Raw genomic sequence first — 16,195 nt, forward strand, 5'->3', positions numbered from 1 at the left:
GCATTTGGTTGTGAGGTTTTTACATCTTAATACACAGTCAGTTTTTGTGTAGATGCTATGTGTTTCTGAGAAAAAGGTATACTCCTTTCTATTCCCATTCAATCTTCTCCAGAGAGCTATCATATCTAACCCTTCCAGAATTTTATTCACCTCCTTAACTTCTTTATTGTTTATTTTTTAGCTAGATTTATCTAGTTCTGACGGGGGAAAGTTGAGGTCCTCCACTAGTATAGTTTTATTATCTATTTCCTCCTGTAACTCATTCAACTTCTCCTTCAAAAATTTAGATGCTATACCATTTGATGCATATATGTTTAGTATTGATATGACTTCATTGTCTATGGTGCCTTTCAGCAAGATATAGTTTCCTTCTTTATCTCTTTTAATTAGCTCTATTTTTGCTTTTGCTTTGTCTGAGATCATGATTGCTACCCCTGCTTCCTTTGCTTCAACTGAAGCATAATAGATTCTGCTCCAGCCCATTATCTTTACCCTGTGTGTATCTCTCTGCTTCAAATGTGGCATTCAGGTAGTCCAATAATTCTTACAGTATCTCTCCTAAATCTATTTTCTAGGTCAGTTGTTTTTCCAATGAGAAATTTCACATTTTCTTCTATTTCTTTTACTTTTTAGATGTTATTTTATCATATCTTCATGTATCATACAGTTATTACTTTCCACTTATTCAATTCTAATTTTTAAGGAATTAGTTTTTTCAGTGAGCTTTTCAACTTCCTTTTCCATTTGGCCAATTCTATTTTTTAGGAAGTTATTTTCCTCAGTAAATTTTTGTATATCTTTTCCCATGCTATTGATTCTTTTTTTCATTATTCTCTTGCATTACCCTCATTTCTTTTCCCATTTTTTTTCCTACTTCTCTAATTTACTTTTTAAAATCCTTTTTAAGCCCTTCCAGGAATTCTTTTTGAGCCTGAGACCAAATTACATTTTTCTTTGATGTTTCACATGTAGCCATTTTGACATTGACCTCTTCTAAGTTTATGCCTTGATTCTCCCTATCACCATAGTAACTTTCTATAATCAAGCTCTTTCGTTTGTTTTTTGCTCATTTTTTCTGCCTTTTTTTGCGACTTGGTGTTTTTATGTGAGAGTTGGGCTCTGGTCCTGTACTGTCCCAAGCTTTTTGTGCTGGGGCTCTGGGTCTTACCTCATTCCCCTCCCACCCTAGTGAGACACCTACCAGGCTGGTAAGCTGCTTCCCTGCTCCTAGATCAATTCTGAGGCAGTTTTCTTATTGTTCGGAAAGGAATTTGGGAGGCCTTCAGAGAGTTCCTTCCTCACTCTGCCATCTTGTTACCAGAAATCCCTCCTTTTACTTTTTTTTAATGACAAATTTTCTTTTGACATGCACAGCAAACTTCCAAAAAAGTCTTGCCCTCTTTGCCTTTCCATCTACGAAGTATGTTGGGACTCTCTGAGCTCTCCCTCAAACTTCCTGCCTCTCTTCTTCTGTCCCCTCCCCTCTGGCAGTGATGGTATCAGGGAGCACACAACAACATGTACATGTGATTGTATAGAAGAGCCTGAGACTGACCATCAAGCCCTGTCAGACTCTTCTGCTCTGTGTTTCTTTCTCTGATTACAGGTGTTTAGTCTTCCCAAAATGGGTCTCTCCGTCTTGGTAGTCACCTAATGAGTTTGAGAGATCTGGTTCTGGATGGCCCAGTAAAAGATGATTTCTGCATCACCTTCTAAGAAAAGACGATGTCCACTACCAAAAGGAGGAGCTTAAGCCATGCCCTGGATGGCCAGAGGGACCAAAAGATAGTGAGAGGCTTCAGTGAGAGGCTCTGACAATGCAAACCTGAAGGGAAAATAAAATGCCTGGCAACAGACCCACAATGCATTTCATGTTTTCATATCTTATGTACTGCCTTCTAAAGAGAGTATGATAAAGTGAGGAGTTACGTTTCATGTTTCAAGTGTGGCGGATGAGTGAATATGTCTTTTATGGTGAAGGAAATTCACACTTTCCTCTACCAGATAAACTTTGTGCATGAACCTTTCTAACCTAGACATGAGCCAAGCTTAAGCTTTAAGAGATTTTCCCAGGGATGCGGGAAATAACCATCCAGAGAACTGAAGAGGAGCTTGATCCCACTCTGTAGGGTCAGGCTTCCCCAGGTCACAAGCCTAGTGTACTTAAACCTACAGCCAAGGCCCTTTATTAGAAGAAAGCATTTCCTCCTGGGCTTATAAGTAATAATTATGCAGAGAGGGCAAAGCCAAAATGGCAGAGTAAAAGCAGTGACTTGCTTGAGCTCTCCCCCAAACCCCTCCAAATACCTATAAAAAAATGGCTCTAAACAAATTCTAGAGTAGCAGAACCCACAAAAAGACAAGAGTGAAACAAATTTCCAGCCCAAGACAAGCTGGATGGTTGATTGGAAAGATCTGTTGCTCCAGGCTGGGAGAGGAGTGTAGTTCAGCATGGGTGTGCAGGCAAAGACCAGGCCTCAGTGAACTGAATCACAGGCACCTGTAGCCATTTCCAGACTTCTCAATTCACAAACACCAAAGACAACTTAGAAGGTCAGTAGGAAAGGTCTGTGACTGAGCTGAGAGAGAAGTTCAGTCCCAGCCCCAGTCCCGATGCAGCCCTGGGGTGGCTGCTTCCAGAGCTCTTGGCCCACAGACAGAGAGGGAATCGAGTGGCTGATCAGAGAGTGATTACAGGGATCTCTTTGCTGGTGCTGAGGCAGAAATCTCTTGCTATGCCTGTGCTTGCATCTGAGTCACAGCTCTGGGTGGTGGTCCTGGGGCAAGGAGGAGCACTGGCCTGATGGAGCTTGTAGTGGCAGTGGAGACAGAATCCTCCTCACAATTCCAAGACAGAAAAGAGTGCTTGTGGTCACTCAAAGACCAGAGCACAGGCCAGGAAAGGAGTAAACACCTCGCCCTTGATCATACCTCCTTGGAAGAACTCAAAATTTACAGGTCCCTAGAACTGTCTCTGAAAACAACTGCACAAAACCCCCGAAGCTTGGGACAGTACATTCTCCACACTGGAAGCAGACCCCTACCTTAACAAAGAGTTTATAACTCAAGTAATTGACTAAGAACATGAGCAAATTGCACAAAAAAAGTCAGACCATAGAATCTTTCTTTGGTGACAAAGAAGATCAAAACACAACCAGAAGAAGAAAACAAAGTCAAAGCTCCTACATCCAAAGCCTCCAAGAAAAATATGAATCAGTCCCAGGCCTTGGAAGAGCTCAAAAAGGATTTTGAGAAGCAAGTAAGAGAAGTAGAGGAAAAACTGGGAAGAGAAATGAGAGTGATGTAGGAAAATCATGAAAAACAAGTCAACAGCTTGCTAAAGGAGACCCAAAATATACTGAAGAAAATAACACCTTAAAAAATAGCCTAATCCAAATGGCAAAAGAGATCCAAAAAGTCAAGGAGGAGAAGAATGCCTTAAAAAGCAAAACTGGGGGGCAGATAGGTGGCACAGTGAATACAGCACCAGCCCTGGAGTCAGGAAGACCCAAGTTCAAATCCAGCCTCAGACACATAATACTTACTAGCTGTGTGACCCTGGGCAGGTCACTTAACCCTATTGCCTAGAACAAAAAACCAAAAAACCAAAAAACCAAAAACCAAACAAACAAAAAAAGCAAATTTGGCCAAATGGAAAAGGAAGTCCAAAAGGTTATTGAAGAAAATAGTTCCTTAAAAATTAGAATGAAGCAATTGGAAGCTAGTGACTTTATGAGAAATCAAGACACTGTAAAACAAATTCAAAAGAATGAAAAAATAGAAAACAATGTGAAATATCTCATTGGAAAAACAACTGACCTGGAAAATAGATCCAGGAGAGATAATTTAAAAATTATTGGACTATCTGAAAGCCATGATCAAAAAAAGAGCCTAGACATCATCTTTCAAGAACTTATCAAGGAAAACTGCCCTGATATTCTAGAACCAGAGATTAAAATAGAAATGGAAAGAATCCACTGATCACCTCCTGAAAGGGATCCCCAAAGGAAAACTCCTAGGAATATTGTCGCCAAATTCCAGAGTTCCCAGGTCAAGGAGAAAATATTGCAAGCAACCAGAAAGAAACAATTCAAGTATTGTGGAAACACAATCAGGATAACACAAGATTTAGCAGCTTCTACATTAAGGGACCACAGGGCTTGGAATGTAATATTCCGGAGGGCAGGATTACAACCAAGAATCAACTACCCAGCAAAACTGAGCATAATCCTTCAGGGGGAAAAATGGACATTCAGTGAAATAGAGGACTTTGAAGCATTCTTGATGAAAAGACCAAAGCTGAACAGAAAATTTGACTTTCAGATACAAGACTCAAGAGAAACATGAAGAGGTAAACAGGAAAGAGAAATCATAAGAGACTTATTAAGGTTGAACTGTTTACATTCTGCATGGAAAGATGATATTTGTAACTCATGAGTCCTTTGTCAGTATTAGAGTAGTTGGAGGGAAAAAATTATATATATATGTATGTGTATATATATACATATATATATACATATATATAAAAAGATAGATAGACAAATAGAGGGCACAGGGTGAGTTGAAGATGAAGGGGTGATATCTGGAGAATACAATTAAGGAGTGAGAGAGGATTATACTGGGAGAAGGAGAAAGGGAGAGGTAGAATAGGGTAAATTATCTTATATAAAACAGACAAGAAAAGGCTTTTACAGTGGAGGAAAAATAGGCGGAAAGGTGAGAGGGAATGAATGAATCTTATTCTCATTGGATTTGGCTTAAGGGGAGAATAACATACACACTCAATTGGGTATGGAAATCTATCTTACCCTACAGAAAACAGGGGAGGAAGGAGACAAGAGAGCAGGAGGATGATAGAGGGGAGGGTAGATTGGGGAAGGGGGTAATCAGAAGGAAAACTTCTAAAGAGGGACAGGGTCAAAACAGAGAATAGAATAAATGGGGGGCGGGATAGGATGAAGGGAAATAGAATTAGTTTTTCACAACATGACTACTATGGAAGTGTGCTGCATTACTACACATGTATAACTTGTATCGAGTTGCCTGCCTTCTCAATGAGGGTGGGTGGGGAGGGAGGAAGGGAGAAAATTTGAAACCCAAAATTTTAAAAATTAAAGTTAAAAAAAATTGTTTTCACATGCAACTGGGAAATAAGATATACAGCAATGGGGTATGGAAATCTACCCTGCCCTACAGGAAAAAGAATGGGAAGGGGATAAGAGAAGGGAGGGGAGATAGAAACGAAGGATGAGATGGGGAGGAAATTTGGAACTCAAAATCTTGAGGAAGTGAATGCTGAAAACGAAAAATAAATTAATTAATTTAAAAAATAGCTATGCACAGAAACACAATACAAATGAAGACGTTCGTATCTACAGAAACATAGCACTATGTCCTTACCTCTCCAATTGTTGGAAGTTGCAACCCAACCATGTAATTCTGCGGAGGTCCTGTAGTCCCAAAAATCTCTGGCACAGAGTAGGCAGCCTCTAAAGTTACCTTTACCAGGTTCCCCCCCAAGATCTGGGCTGTAGTCAGTAATGCCTCTGAGACGGATACCGTTACCTCCAGACAACACTGCAGGAAAAGAAGGCAAAATAGAAAGAATCACAATGATGCTTTGGATTTGCAGAGTTTCCAATCAAAGTGTTTTCACAGTCATTATCTCACTGGACTCTCACAACTACCTTATGAGAGAGGAAGATAGAGATTTACATTTTACTTTGAGGACAATGAAGCACATAGTCACAAAGCAGGTTAGCAGCAGAGACAGGACAAAAACTCACTTTGCCCTCTAGTGCCTTGATCTTTCCTCTAGACCATGTTGATTTGTTACTTTGCAGCTATTTTTTTTAAAAGTTAGCTACCAAACTAATATGCTGAAAACAAACAGCTTTAAAAATAGAAAATGATTCATTCAGTGATAAATGCAGATATTCTAGAGAGTATCTATCCAGGAATCAAATTTAACAAGATTTTTCCATTTCAGATTTGCAGGACACAAACCATACTCTAAGGATAGGTAGGAAAAACCTCCATTGGGCAGTTCTATCAGAAGGATGGAGCTGAGTTACTACACTTCTCTGACGATTTAGATTATCTTTGGTATAATCAGCATTGCTGCTTAAATACTAAATATCTATACAATCAACAAGACGTCCAATAAAATGAAAGGAACGTGGATGGCATGTTTTAATATGTGTGTTAAACCTGCAAACCTAAGGAAATCACATATATTACACTGTAATATAACACATAATCATTTTGCAACATTGCAAGGGACTAACTCTCCCAACCCTGAAATGGCCTAATAGTATAAAGTCCCCAATCACTACTGAAGGAAAAATAAAATATAACAAACTATGCAAATGCACAATAAAACAAATGGTCTTCTCCACTGTTGTAATACACCTATTTGTCGCGCTTGGATAAAAGACAATTACTGCCTTGTCTAAAAAATTACCACAACCCTTCCACTTTATTTAAAATGACTTCCTTAAAATAAAAAGTATTTGGTCACTTCTTTTTTTCTAACTGCCCTTGAACAAGGAATAATTTCTCATTCAGAAAACAAAGTAACAGCTGCAGGACAAATATTCCCCCAGGAATCCTCCTTTTTCTTTTTTGCTGATTCTCCCTTTCTCTACCCCTCCCTCTCTTATGAAATGCTTTATTGATTTATCCTAAGTTGCCACAGAATGCTGATTGGCTGTGTACTCTATATGGGTCTAAGAAGTTATACAGAAACTCAATCTGTATGCTAGGAAGCTGCTCTTAGCAAGGCCTATCTTCCTTAGCATACCAACACATTTCTTTGCTTCTCTTTGATCTGCATCACTGAACCTCTGCTTATGGTTACACAGTTACCATGAGGTCCCATTTCTCTCAGTTAAGAGAATTCCCCAACACTCTATCCATTTAGACTGCAAGTTCCATCAAGACAAGAACCGAGTTTAAAGGGTCTCTGCATCATCCCAAAACCTAGCACAGTGTTTTGAATACAGCAGATGCTTAATAAATGGCTTTTGAATAAATGACCAAAGATCATGTAAACAGATTAAATCATCAGATTAAAAATTTGACTATATAGAAACAGACATATGACACTAGACATGCTAAAAATCACCCAAAAAAGGGAAAGCCTCTTATCTCTATTCTCCAAATCCCTTTACACATTTTAAAATGAACTGTTAATTAATTTATGTCATTATGAAATGGAGGCAGGTGTACTACCACCGAGTGTACTTTGGGTACTCACCAGGAAAGACCACAGTGGCAGTGGGGAGCGAGGCTTCAATCACACTAATAACGCCCAAACTGTGCAGGGGCAAACAGCGCAGAGAGTACAGAGTAAGTGATGAAAGAGCAGGGGATACAATAGCAGAAGGCATGGGGATGTGGATAGGGCAGTGGAGGGAAGCAGGCAGTGATGGCGAAGAGAACGGACAGAAGGAGAGGCAGAGAGGCACTCACATAACCACGGATTAGAGTTAGGAGCTCTTAGCAATGTGGACCTAATGGAGACAGAGGAGTATTCAGGGGGCAGGAGCTTTGGGGTCTCGTTTTTAGAGAGGTTTGGGGGAGAGCTCAAGCAAGGCACTGCTTTTACTCTGCCGTCTTGGCTGTGCCCCGGGTCTCATTTTTATAGAGTTTAGGTGGGAAACAGACTAAGTCTTATTTGTGTCACCTGGGAATTAGTTCAGTAACATATCTATGTCATCTCAAAGTCATTAGTAAAACTTTCAAGTGAACAGGTCCACATCATCTCAGAGTGCTGATGACATTTGGTGTTCTGCTGGTCTGGAACTTGTCTGAGATTTACATATCACAGGACCAAAACGCTATGGCAGGAAGGCCCAGAGGCCTTCCCCTGACTCAGCACATATTACCAGGATGTGATTTTTATGTTAATATATGATACAGTTCACAGATTATATTTCCTTGATCTTTGGGGTGGTCTGTAGGTAACTTCTAGTTTCTCCTTTGCAATCTTATTTCCTGCTATTGTTATTTTATACTGGCTATTTATAAACTTGCTTACTATACAGACTAGAAGGGGACCACGGTGGTCAGGGGAACCAGAATAAGATAAAAGCTTGACACACGGCATCTCTCCACATTCATAACTATTCTCATTCATAAATCTTTGATCATTTATGTTTTAATGGCCATTAATATAATTTATTAAAAACAAAGTAGGGTAACTATAAAATGGTAACAGCAAAAAACAAAACAAAACCCCGTAAACAGATTTTTGAATAGCAAGGTGCAATAAAATTGCTGTGATAGATTGACCTGTCTTCTTTCCCTCCCCCACCTTCTTGCAACCAAAAAATGAGAGGAAAGATTAAAGGAGAGAGAAACTATAGGTCTGGGAACTCATTGAGGAGCTCTTGGTAAGTGCTCAGAGAAAACAGGGGAGACGCGGTAGAGTGTGGCACTGCCTCCTGTTCCAGGCCAAGCCTAACTCAGCTCAGTGTGATCTTAGGGTCAGGACTGAAGTGTAATGAAATACTCACAGACCACAGAACATCTAATAAAAAGAAGTTTACTTAACAATAGAAAGGAGATTCAATCATGATCCAGCACTGGTTTGGACAGGTGCAACGCCTGTCTTTCTCCTCATTGGTCAGGAGGTAGAACATGGGCTGAGGGCTAGGTTGGGGTGCCTGTCAGTGAGGGTCCCGTCAGAGTGGGAGAGCTCCAGCTCCACCGAGCTGAACTGACTCTCCAGGCAACAACTCTAGACCCAAGCTCCTCAACCAACCAATGCACAAAGAGGATGATTTCCCTTCCCATTAACAAGAAACTAGCCTAACCTACATGAAGCAGATATTGCTTTTACCACACCCCACCCCTTCGTGGCAAGATCCTAAAAACTTTCTGGAATGTCTTATACCACCACGCTGACATTATAATGGAAGACAATTGGAAAATGGTTCATACTACAATATTTTCAAGAATTCAGTTCATATTAGATTCTTGTAAAACAAAATAAAATTGCATTTAAAAAAACTAGTAAATAAGATTGAAACAAACTGCTATACAATATTACACAGTAAACTTAAAAGTATGAAAACCCCACTTACTACTATTGTGCTATAAGAAACAATGAGCAGGAAGATTTCGGAAAAACTTAGGCTTACACAAACTGATGCAAAGTGAATTGAGAAGAACCAGGAAAACACTGTATATTGTAACAGCAATATTGTACAATAATCAACTTTGAATGGCTTAGCTATTCTCAGCAATACAATGATTCAAAACAATTTCAAAGGACTCATGATAAAAAATGCTATCTACCTCCAGAGGAAGAACCAATGGAGTCAGAATGCAGGTCAAAGGATGCTACTTTTACTTTCTTTTGTTGTGGTTTGTTTTTGTTTTGTTTTGTTTTGGTCTGTGTCTTCTTTCATGTGACTAATAGGGAAATATGTTTTGCATGATTGCACATGTATAACTTAAACCAAGTTGCTTACCATTTTGGAAGGGAGGGGAGGAAAGGCGGGAAAGAATTTAAAACTTAAATTTTTTAAAATGAATATTAAAAAATGTTTTTACATGTAATTGGGAAAAAATAAAATATTATTTTTTAAAATACCCACTTACTTTAGCTCCTGGTCGAAGATTCTCCAAGGGTGAGCCAATAATAGGATGTAATGGAGTCATTATTTCAAATGTGCATTCTCCTGTGAAGGAAAAGAAGATTGATTAAACCCAGAAAAGGAAGTACAAAGTTAACATATTTATAGGCAGAAAAGTATCATATTTGAATTTTGCTTTTCCATGGATTTAAAATGAAGGTACTTTATTATACATGGCTTTGGTAAGTTTTATACTTGACCTTCTAGCAAAGGAAGAAGGTCCACAACAGCTTGACCCAGAATTACAGTCTTCTCCTCTTTCTGTTTCTTTTCCTTTGGTAAAACTTCAAACACAGTCACTAGGACAGAAAAACACCAAATATGAAAAAGTTCCAGGTCCACCATTAAGCAACAACAGGGCAGTAAGAAAATTACCAGAAGTGTCTAAGACAAAGGAGAGCTGTCTTAGAAATGAATTAGGGAGCCCAGCATCACTGACCATTTGCTACTGCTGGAAAACATGAGGCCTCTCCAGGAATTATCTACTATTCACCTTTCACTAGAGCAACCTTCTCAGAGTAGAGATTTCCAAACTTTATGCAGTGATGTTCTGCCACTTTTTATGAAAACAAATTGTCATATTCCTCCCACACTTCTCACAAAACAAGCTATACCACTCCTGAGTTTTGTTTAAATTTTTTCAAAGACACAGGTTTGTTTGTTTGGTTTTTTGGGAGGGGGAGTCAGAAAAGTATATTGTACATAACAAAATGATTATGTTGAGAAATGTAACAGATAATAGAGTACTTCCAACTTTCACACAAGTATTGTTAAACTTTGAGTTTACAGATTTCATGGTCAAAGGCAGCACAGAGCAGGAGAGCACTGCCCGCCTATATCAGGTGCCTGTACTGATTGACGGTGGGGGTGGCAAAGATTCCACATGGGCTGACTCAACAGTAGGTGCACTGAATTCACTATCAGTTGGAGCAAATTTGCCGTTAGTCTTGCTTTTGAAATTTTTAAACTTTCATTTGACCCTCGTTTTTATTGAAAAGGGTATACAGACTTGATAGAGCATATGCAAGGGTATATTTGTGGGAGCTGTATTTGAAAACATCCAATGATTTTGGCCATCCCCCAGGATGGAGGTAGGGGGTAGGCTCAGTCCAGTAGTTCGATTATAAACCAAGTGTATAAAAGATCTGAAATGATCCAGAAGTAAAAATTTAGAGGACTTATGGTTACATCAAAAGCTGGGTAGTAGAAAATAGCTCAGTAATAAAGCTATCAACAGTCAGTCTCTGGCAACACAGGGTGCAAGTCATAAAGAAGCAAATTTAGGATTAAGGTAAGGAAAACCTTCTCACAATTCCAAAAGTGGAATGAACCATCCTGGAAGGCGGGGCATTTCACCTCACTGGAGGTCTTCCAGCAAGCGCTCTATGACCACTTGGCGAGTATGCTAATGAAAGTCTTGTTCAACTGGAGAGGTTGGCCTAGTTAAGCTCTGGCATCCCATCCATCTCTTCGGTCCCTGGTATTTTCTGAGAGTCTGTGTTCTGATTCTGAGACTAGACTGGATTGTAGGAAGCAATGGAGGGAAAACCATATCTTGAGTTTGGGGCGATAAGTCCAGAAGCTAGTAGTTATTTTAGTGGGAAGGAAAAAAAAAACACAGGCTTTGGCTTATTATAATGGTAAAGAAACAATGGATAATATTGGGTGGAGCAAGGGGGTACGTGCACAGATGTGAAGTTCTGTACTTGAGTGCTACAAAAATCAATCAGATGAGATTAGTAATCAGTGGGACACTCCAACTTCTGACAGAAACAGAGTTCAAATGTGCATAGATCAACAGGGTGGGATGTCTGGCTTTCCCAGTCACGTCTACCTTCAGATCCCCATCACAGTCAAAAGTAACAGTCACGATCAACAAGTGTAATATCAACACACAATTGGTGGGCCTTGTGATCAGGCTCTGGCATGGGCCAGAGCCGAAATAAAATATTATTACTGTTATATATGGGCCAAACTGGCTTTATAGTTAGACATAAGGAAAATATTTAGAACCATAAAGACTTACAGAACACAGGCTTGTGGGCAAGGTCATCTAAAGTATTGGTTCCTTCAGAAGTGAAGTCAAAACTGCTGGTAAAGTTGTATTTCGCTGTCCCTTCAGAAGAAACGGTAACTTTTGAAGAGTCTCCCAAAGCCACATTATTAAATTCTGCACGAACAAAGGTGACTGGAGTATCCCCTTTAGTACCTTTCTATTGGAGAGAAACATAAACTTGTTATTTACAAATATACTCAAATAACACCTAGTTCTTGAAAGCACTTGGCAATTCACTGCCTCATCTTCTCTTTTTCTGCTAGCTCCACATGAATATGTGTGCTCAGCATTCATATGGACACAGTAAGCACAAACTATTTGCATAAGAAAAACATATGATTGTGGCACTTTTATTTCCTCATGCTCTAGTTCAAAGGATCACAGAGGAAAGGTGAAAGGAATATTAGTGCTAATCTAAGGGTTTAGTACCCTCAGTTAGAGATGAAAAAACTGAGGCCTCAGAGGTAAAATGACTTGACCAAGGTCATCTATGTAGTAAATAGTATAGCTAGGATTTGAACCCAGTCCCTCTGACTGAAAATCCAACGCTCTGTAAGCTTTGGAATCATTACAGATAAGCAAACACAAGGGGACAGATGAAGAAATGATACCCCTTTTTAGGAGAATAATTAGGTAATATAAACAATTATCCATAGGAACTAGAACTCCCTTTCTCTCATTTGATAGGATTATAAATTTTAGAGGTACAGGGACATTAGAGGTCATCTACTGCAACACCCTAATTTTACCAGTGGAAATGAATGGAGTGGAGAAGAGCATTTTCTGAGTGCTTCCTACGAGTCAAGCACTGTGTTCAGTATGTGCTGGCAGACTCCGAGAAGGGAGGCCATCCTCTACAACACTCCTGACAAGTGGTGGTCTCTCCAGCAAAGGGGAATCCTCCCGTCCCTCCCAAGGCAGCACCTCCCACTTTGGGAGAGCTCTCACTGTTAGAAGTTGATTCTTTATGAGAAGCTTAAATTGGCCTCCTCCACCCATTATGTTCTCTGAGATCCACTAAAACAAGTCTATGCCCTTGCCACGTGACAATCCTCCAGACGCTTGAAGACAGCTCTGACTTTCCCACTCATTTTCTTATCTCTGGGCTGAACATCCCGTTTCCTCAACAGATCAAGCAGCGAAGGCACAGAACACGGAGACATAGGAATAAGAGAACCACAGAACTTTAGGGCTGGAAAGGACTCCAATGCCCATTTAGTCTACCCCATTCCTGAAAAAGAATAACCACCCTCAACATCCTTGACAAATGGCCATTGAGCCTGGGCTAGACGGGGAACGCACTCCTTCTTGAGACAGCCTATTCCACTCAGGGACGGTGCTAGTCGGCAGGCAGTTTTTCTTCACCTCTAGCCTAAATTTGCTTCTTTGCAAGTTCCAGCCACTGCCCCTGTTTCTGCTGGCCGGAGCTAAGCAGAACAAGTCTGTTCATCTCCCACAAGACAACTTTTCAAATACCTGAGGAGAACTATCACTTTCACTAGTGAAAGGTGGCTAATTGTACAATGGATAGAGCACTAGGTCCAGAATCAGGAAGACCTAAGTTCAAATCCAGACTCAAGCACCCAATAGTTGTATGACTCTGGGCAAGTCTCTTATCCTTTGTCTCGGTTTCCTCAACTGTAAAATGAAGATAATAATAGCACTCACCTCCCAGAGCTATTGTGAGGATCAAATGAGATAATAATCATAAAGCTCTCACAGTGCCTGGCACATAGTAGGTACTTAATAAATGCTTGTTCTCTTTTCTTTCACTGAATAAATCCTCAAAACACAGGGCTTTTCCCATTTTAAGTATGTACAGCCATACGTCCTTTTATTGCACTTTGCAGATATTGCGCTTTTTACAAATTGAAGATTTGTGGCAATCGGCCATTTTTTTCAACAGCATATGTTTACATTGTGTCTCTGTCCCATTTTGGTAATTCTTGTAATATTTCAAACTTTTTCATTATTATTATTATGTTTATTATGGTGATCTATGATCAATGATCTACTATGATCAGATCTACTATCTACTATTTTAATTGTTTGGGGAGCCATGAACCCCACCTATAAAAAAGAGCAAACTTAATAAGTGTTGTGTGTGAGTGTGCGTGTGTGTGTGTGTGTGTGTGTGTGTTCTGACTGCTTCACCAGGTGGCCATTCATCTCTCTCTCTCCCTCTCCATGATTTTCTCTATTCCCTGAGACTAACAATATTGAAATTAGGCCAATTAATAACTCTGCAATGGCCTCTTAAGTGTTCAAGTGACAGGAAATGGCAATCTCTGCTGAGGCCACCTCAACCCTCAGCAACTGCCATCCTGATCAGTTGGCAGCCATCAACATCAAGGCAAGACCCTCCAGCAAAAAAGTTATGACTTGCTGAAGAGTCAAATGATGGTTAGCATTTTTTTTTAGCAATAAAATATTTTAAATCAAGGTATGTACAAATAAAAGATAAAATACTATTGTACATTTGCATAGCTTTTATATACACCGGGAAACCAAAAAATTCATGACTCACTTTATTGTGATATTTGCTTTATTGCAGTGGTCGGGACTGAACCCACAATATCTCCAAGGTATGCCTTACTTAATGCTTTTTCATTCATTCACATGGCATGAACTTGCTTCCTTTTGCTATCCTAGTGACCCTGATCTGAAAGTTCTACAAGTGAAAGTAGCTGGCAGGGAGGATAAGAGCTTAAGCTTAAGGTTCCAGTAGTTCTGTCTTCTGACAGAATTTATCAGCCATGCGAATGTATGAGTCGCTCAAATGAGAAACATGAAATTGTCAAAAGTAACTTTACCAAGTCATATCCATCCATCACTGTGATCTGTACTGGCTTGCCAGCTGCAGCTGAGGTTTCCATAGTGGTAGCTGGGCAGTTATTCTGATTAACCTGAACACAAATAGTGCTTTTGTTGTTCCTACAAAGAGAAGGAATAAATGTGTCTCCTCATACAAGGAAGCTACGAAGGGATTCAGGTTACATATCACCCAGTTCTTGTGCCAACGTTGCTCTGAGGTACTTGGAATCACTTCGACTCGTGCTGCTTTACAATTTTTCACTCCTATCCTACTTTTTCTGGCAGGCGGGAGTGGTTCAGGAAAGGAAATGATGGAAAAGGAAATGATTGTACAAGCTTGTGCTAACAAAGACTAAGGGTCTTACACATAGAATTAGCTTATAAACTTCTAACCCTCAATAAAACAAATAAAAAAACACTGTCCTGCTTTCACATACAACCCTCAAATACTCTTTCATGATATTTCCACTTAAAAGTTCATTTTGATATTCATTTTTGCCTAGTGGGTTGAGGTAATCTAGCCTGCACCCAATGATCTTATTTCTCCTATATAAAGCCTAAGCATTATCTTTGAATCTCTTTACTACGTCACTTCTCATTTCAAATCCATTACTAATCCCTGTTAAAGGCATTTCTGTAATATCTCTCTGATCGGTCCTTTCCTCTCTATTCCTGTTGCTACCAACTCGAGTACAAGCTCTCATTACCTGGACTATGGCAATAACCTTCTGCTGGGTCCTCCCAACTTCATTCTCTTTCCTCCTCCCATCCATTCTTCATATCTCTGCCTGCCTAATCTTCCTTCTGCACAGATTTGGTCAAGCTACTTCTTTGTTAAAAAATCTTCAGGGGCTATTGCCTACCAACTAAAATTCAAGTTCCTTTGCCTGGCGGTCAAAGCCTTTCAGAATCTGACACTACTTTACCTATGCAGCCTTATCTCATACTACCTTTCCCAAATGCTCCAGCCAAACAAAACTTCTTTGTGCTCATGGCCCTGCTCATATCGTTCCCTATGCCTGAAATGTTGCCCCTCCTCTAGACCTGCTACGTCGCCACTCATTTTTAAAGCCTAAATCAAATGCCATTTCTTCCCTAAAGCCTTTCCCAAAAGCCTTCTACTTTGGACCTCAAATAGTACTTTCTTCTGTACTTCTTGAATGTACTTACGATGTAATACTGTGTTTTTGGAGTTACAAGGATTTGTATCTTATGACTGAACATAGGAAAGGCCTAGCACACTGGCTCTGCACAAAGCATGTGATTAATAAATATTTGGTGAATGAAAGAATGAATCCTAACCTGTGCAGAATCAGGACAGAATGGTCAGTCTGCTTCTGTTAATGGTATCAGCTGCTTTTCCCCCAGTCACCTCACTCAGCCTCAAGATCTCAATCACTGTTAACTCCTTTTCTTTTGCCTTCTATAGCCATCTACTTTAGTTTGGAACCTGGTCGCTTTGCAAGTGGCTGACCTGACTTCCAGTTTTCTATTCAGTCTGTCCTATTCACCAATGCCAAAGTAAAAGCACAACTCTCAGCTTGCTGTCCATTGCCTACTACATCCAAACCCCTTAATGTGTCACCTAGGGCTCGCTGACCATTCAGTCACAATGTCCCTTTCTACATTTTCTCCCATGATTTCTTTTCATGTACCCAAACTCCAGTCAAAATGGACTACT

At 39.9% G+C, this 16,195-nt stretch overlaps 1 protein-coding gene across 1 annotated transcript in view; it reads right to left on the reverse strand.

Annotated features, from left to right (window-relative positions):
* CFAP70 (cilia and flagella associated protein 70) overlaps positions 1–16,195 on the reverse strand; it is an 80,419-nt gene that overhangs the window by 63,861 nt on the left and 363 nt on the right. Inside the window, exons 2-6 of the mRNA XM_027860136.1 lie at positions 14,514–14,634; positions 11,671–11,857; positions 9,845–9,943; positions 9,610–9,689; positions 5,401–5,577 (exon numbers count right to left, since the gene is read on the reverse strand). Of these exons, the coding sequence (XP_027715937.1) occupies positions 5,401–5,577; positions 9,610–9,689; positions 9,845–9,943; positions 11,671–11,857; positions 14,514–14,576 (606 nt within the window). The 5' untranslated portion in view covers positions 14,577–14,634. The remainder of the gene's footprint in view (positions 1–5,400; positions 5,578–9,609; positions 9,690–9,844; positions 9,944–11,670; positions 11,858–14,513; positions 14,635–16,195) is intronic.

Source organism: Vombatus ursinus, unplaced genomic scaffold (genome assembly GCF_900497805.2).
Source record: "Vombatus ursinus unplaced genomic scaffold, bare-nosed wombat genome assembly UNPS02000749.1, whole genome shotgun sequence".
Lineage (NCBI taxonomy): Eukaryota > Metazoa > Chordata > Mammalia > Diprotodontia > Vombatidae > Vombatus > Vombatus ursinus.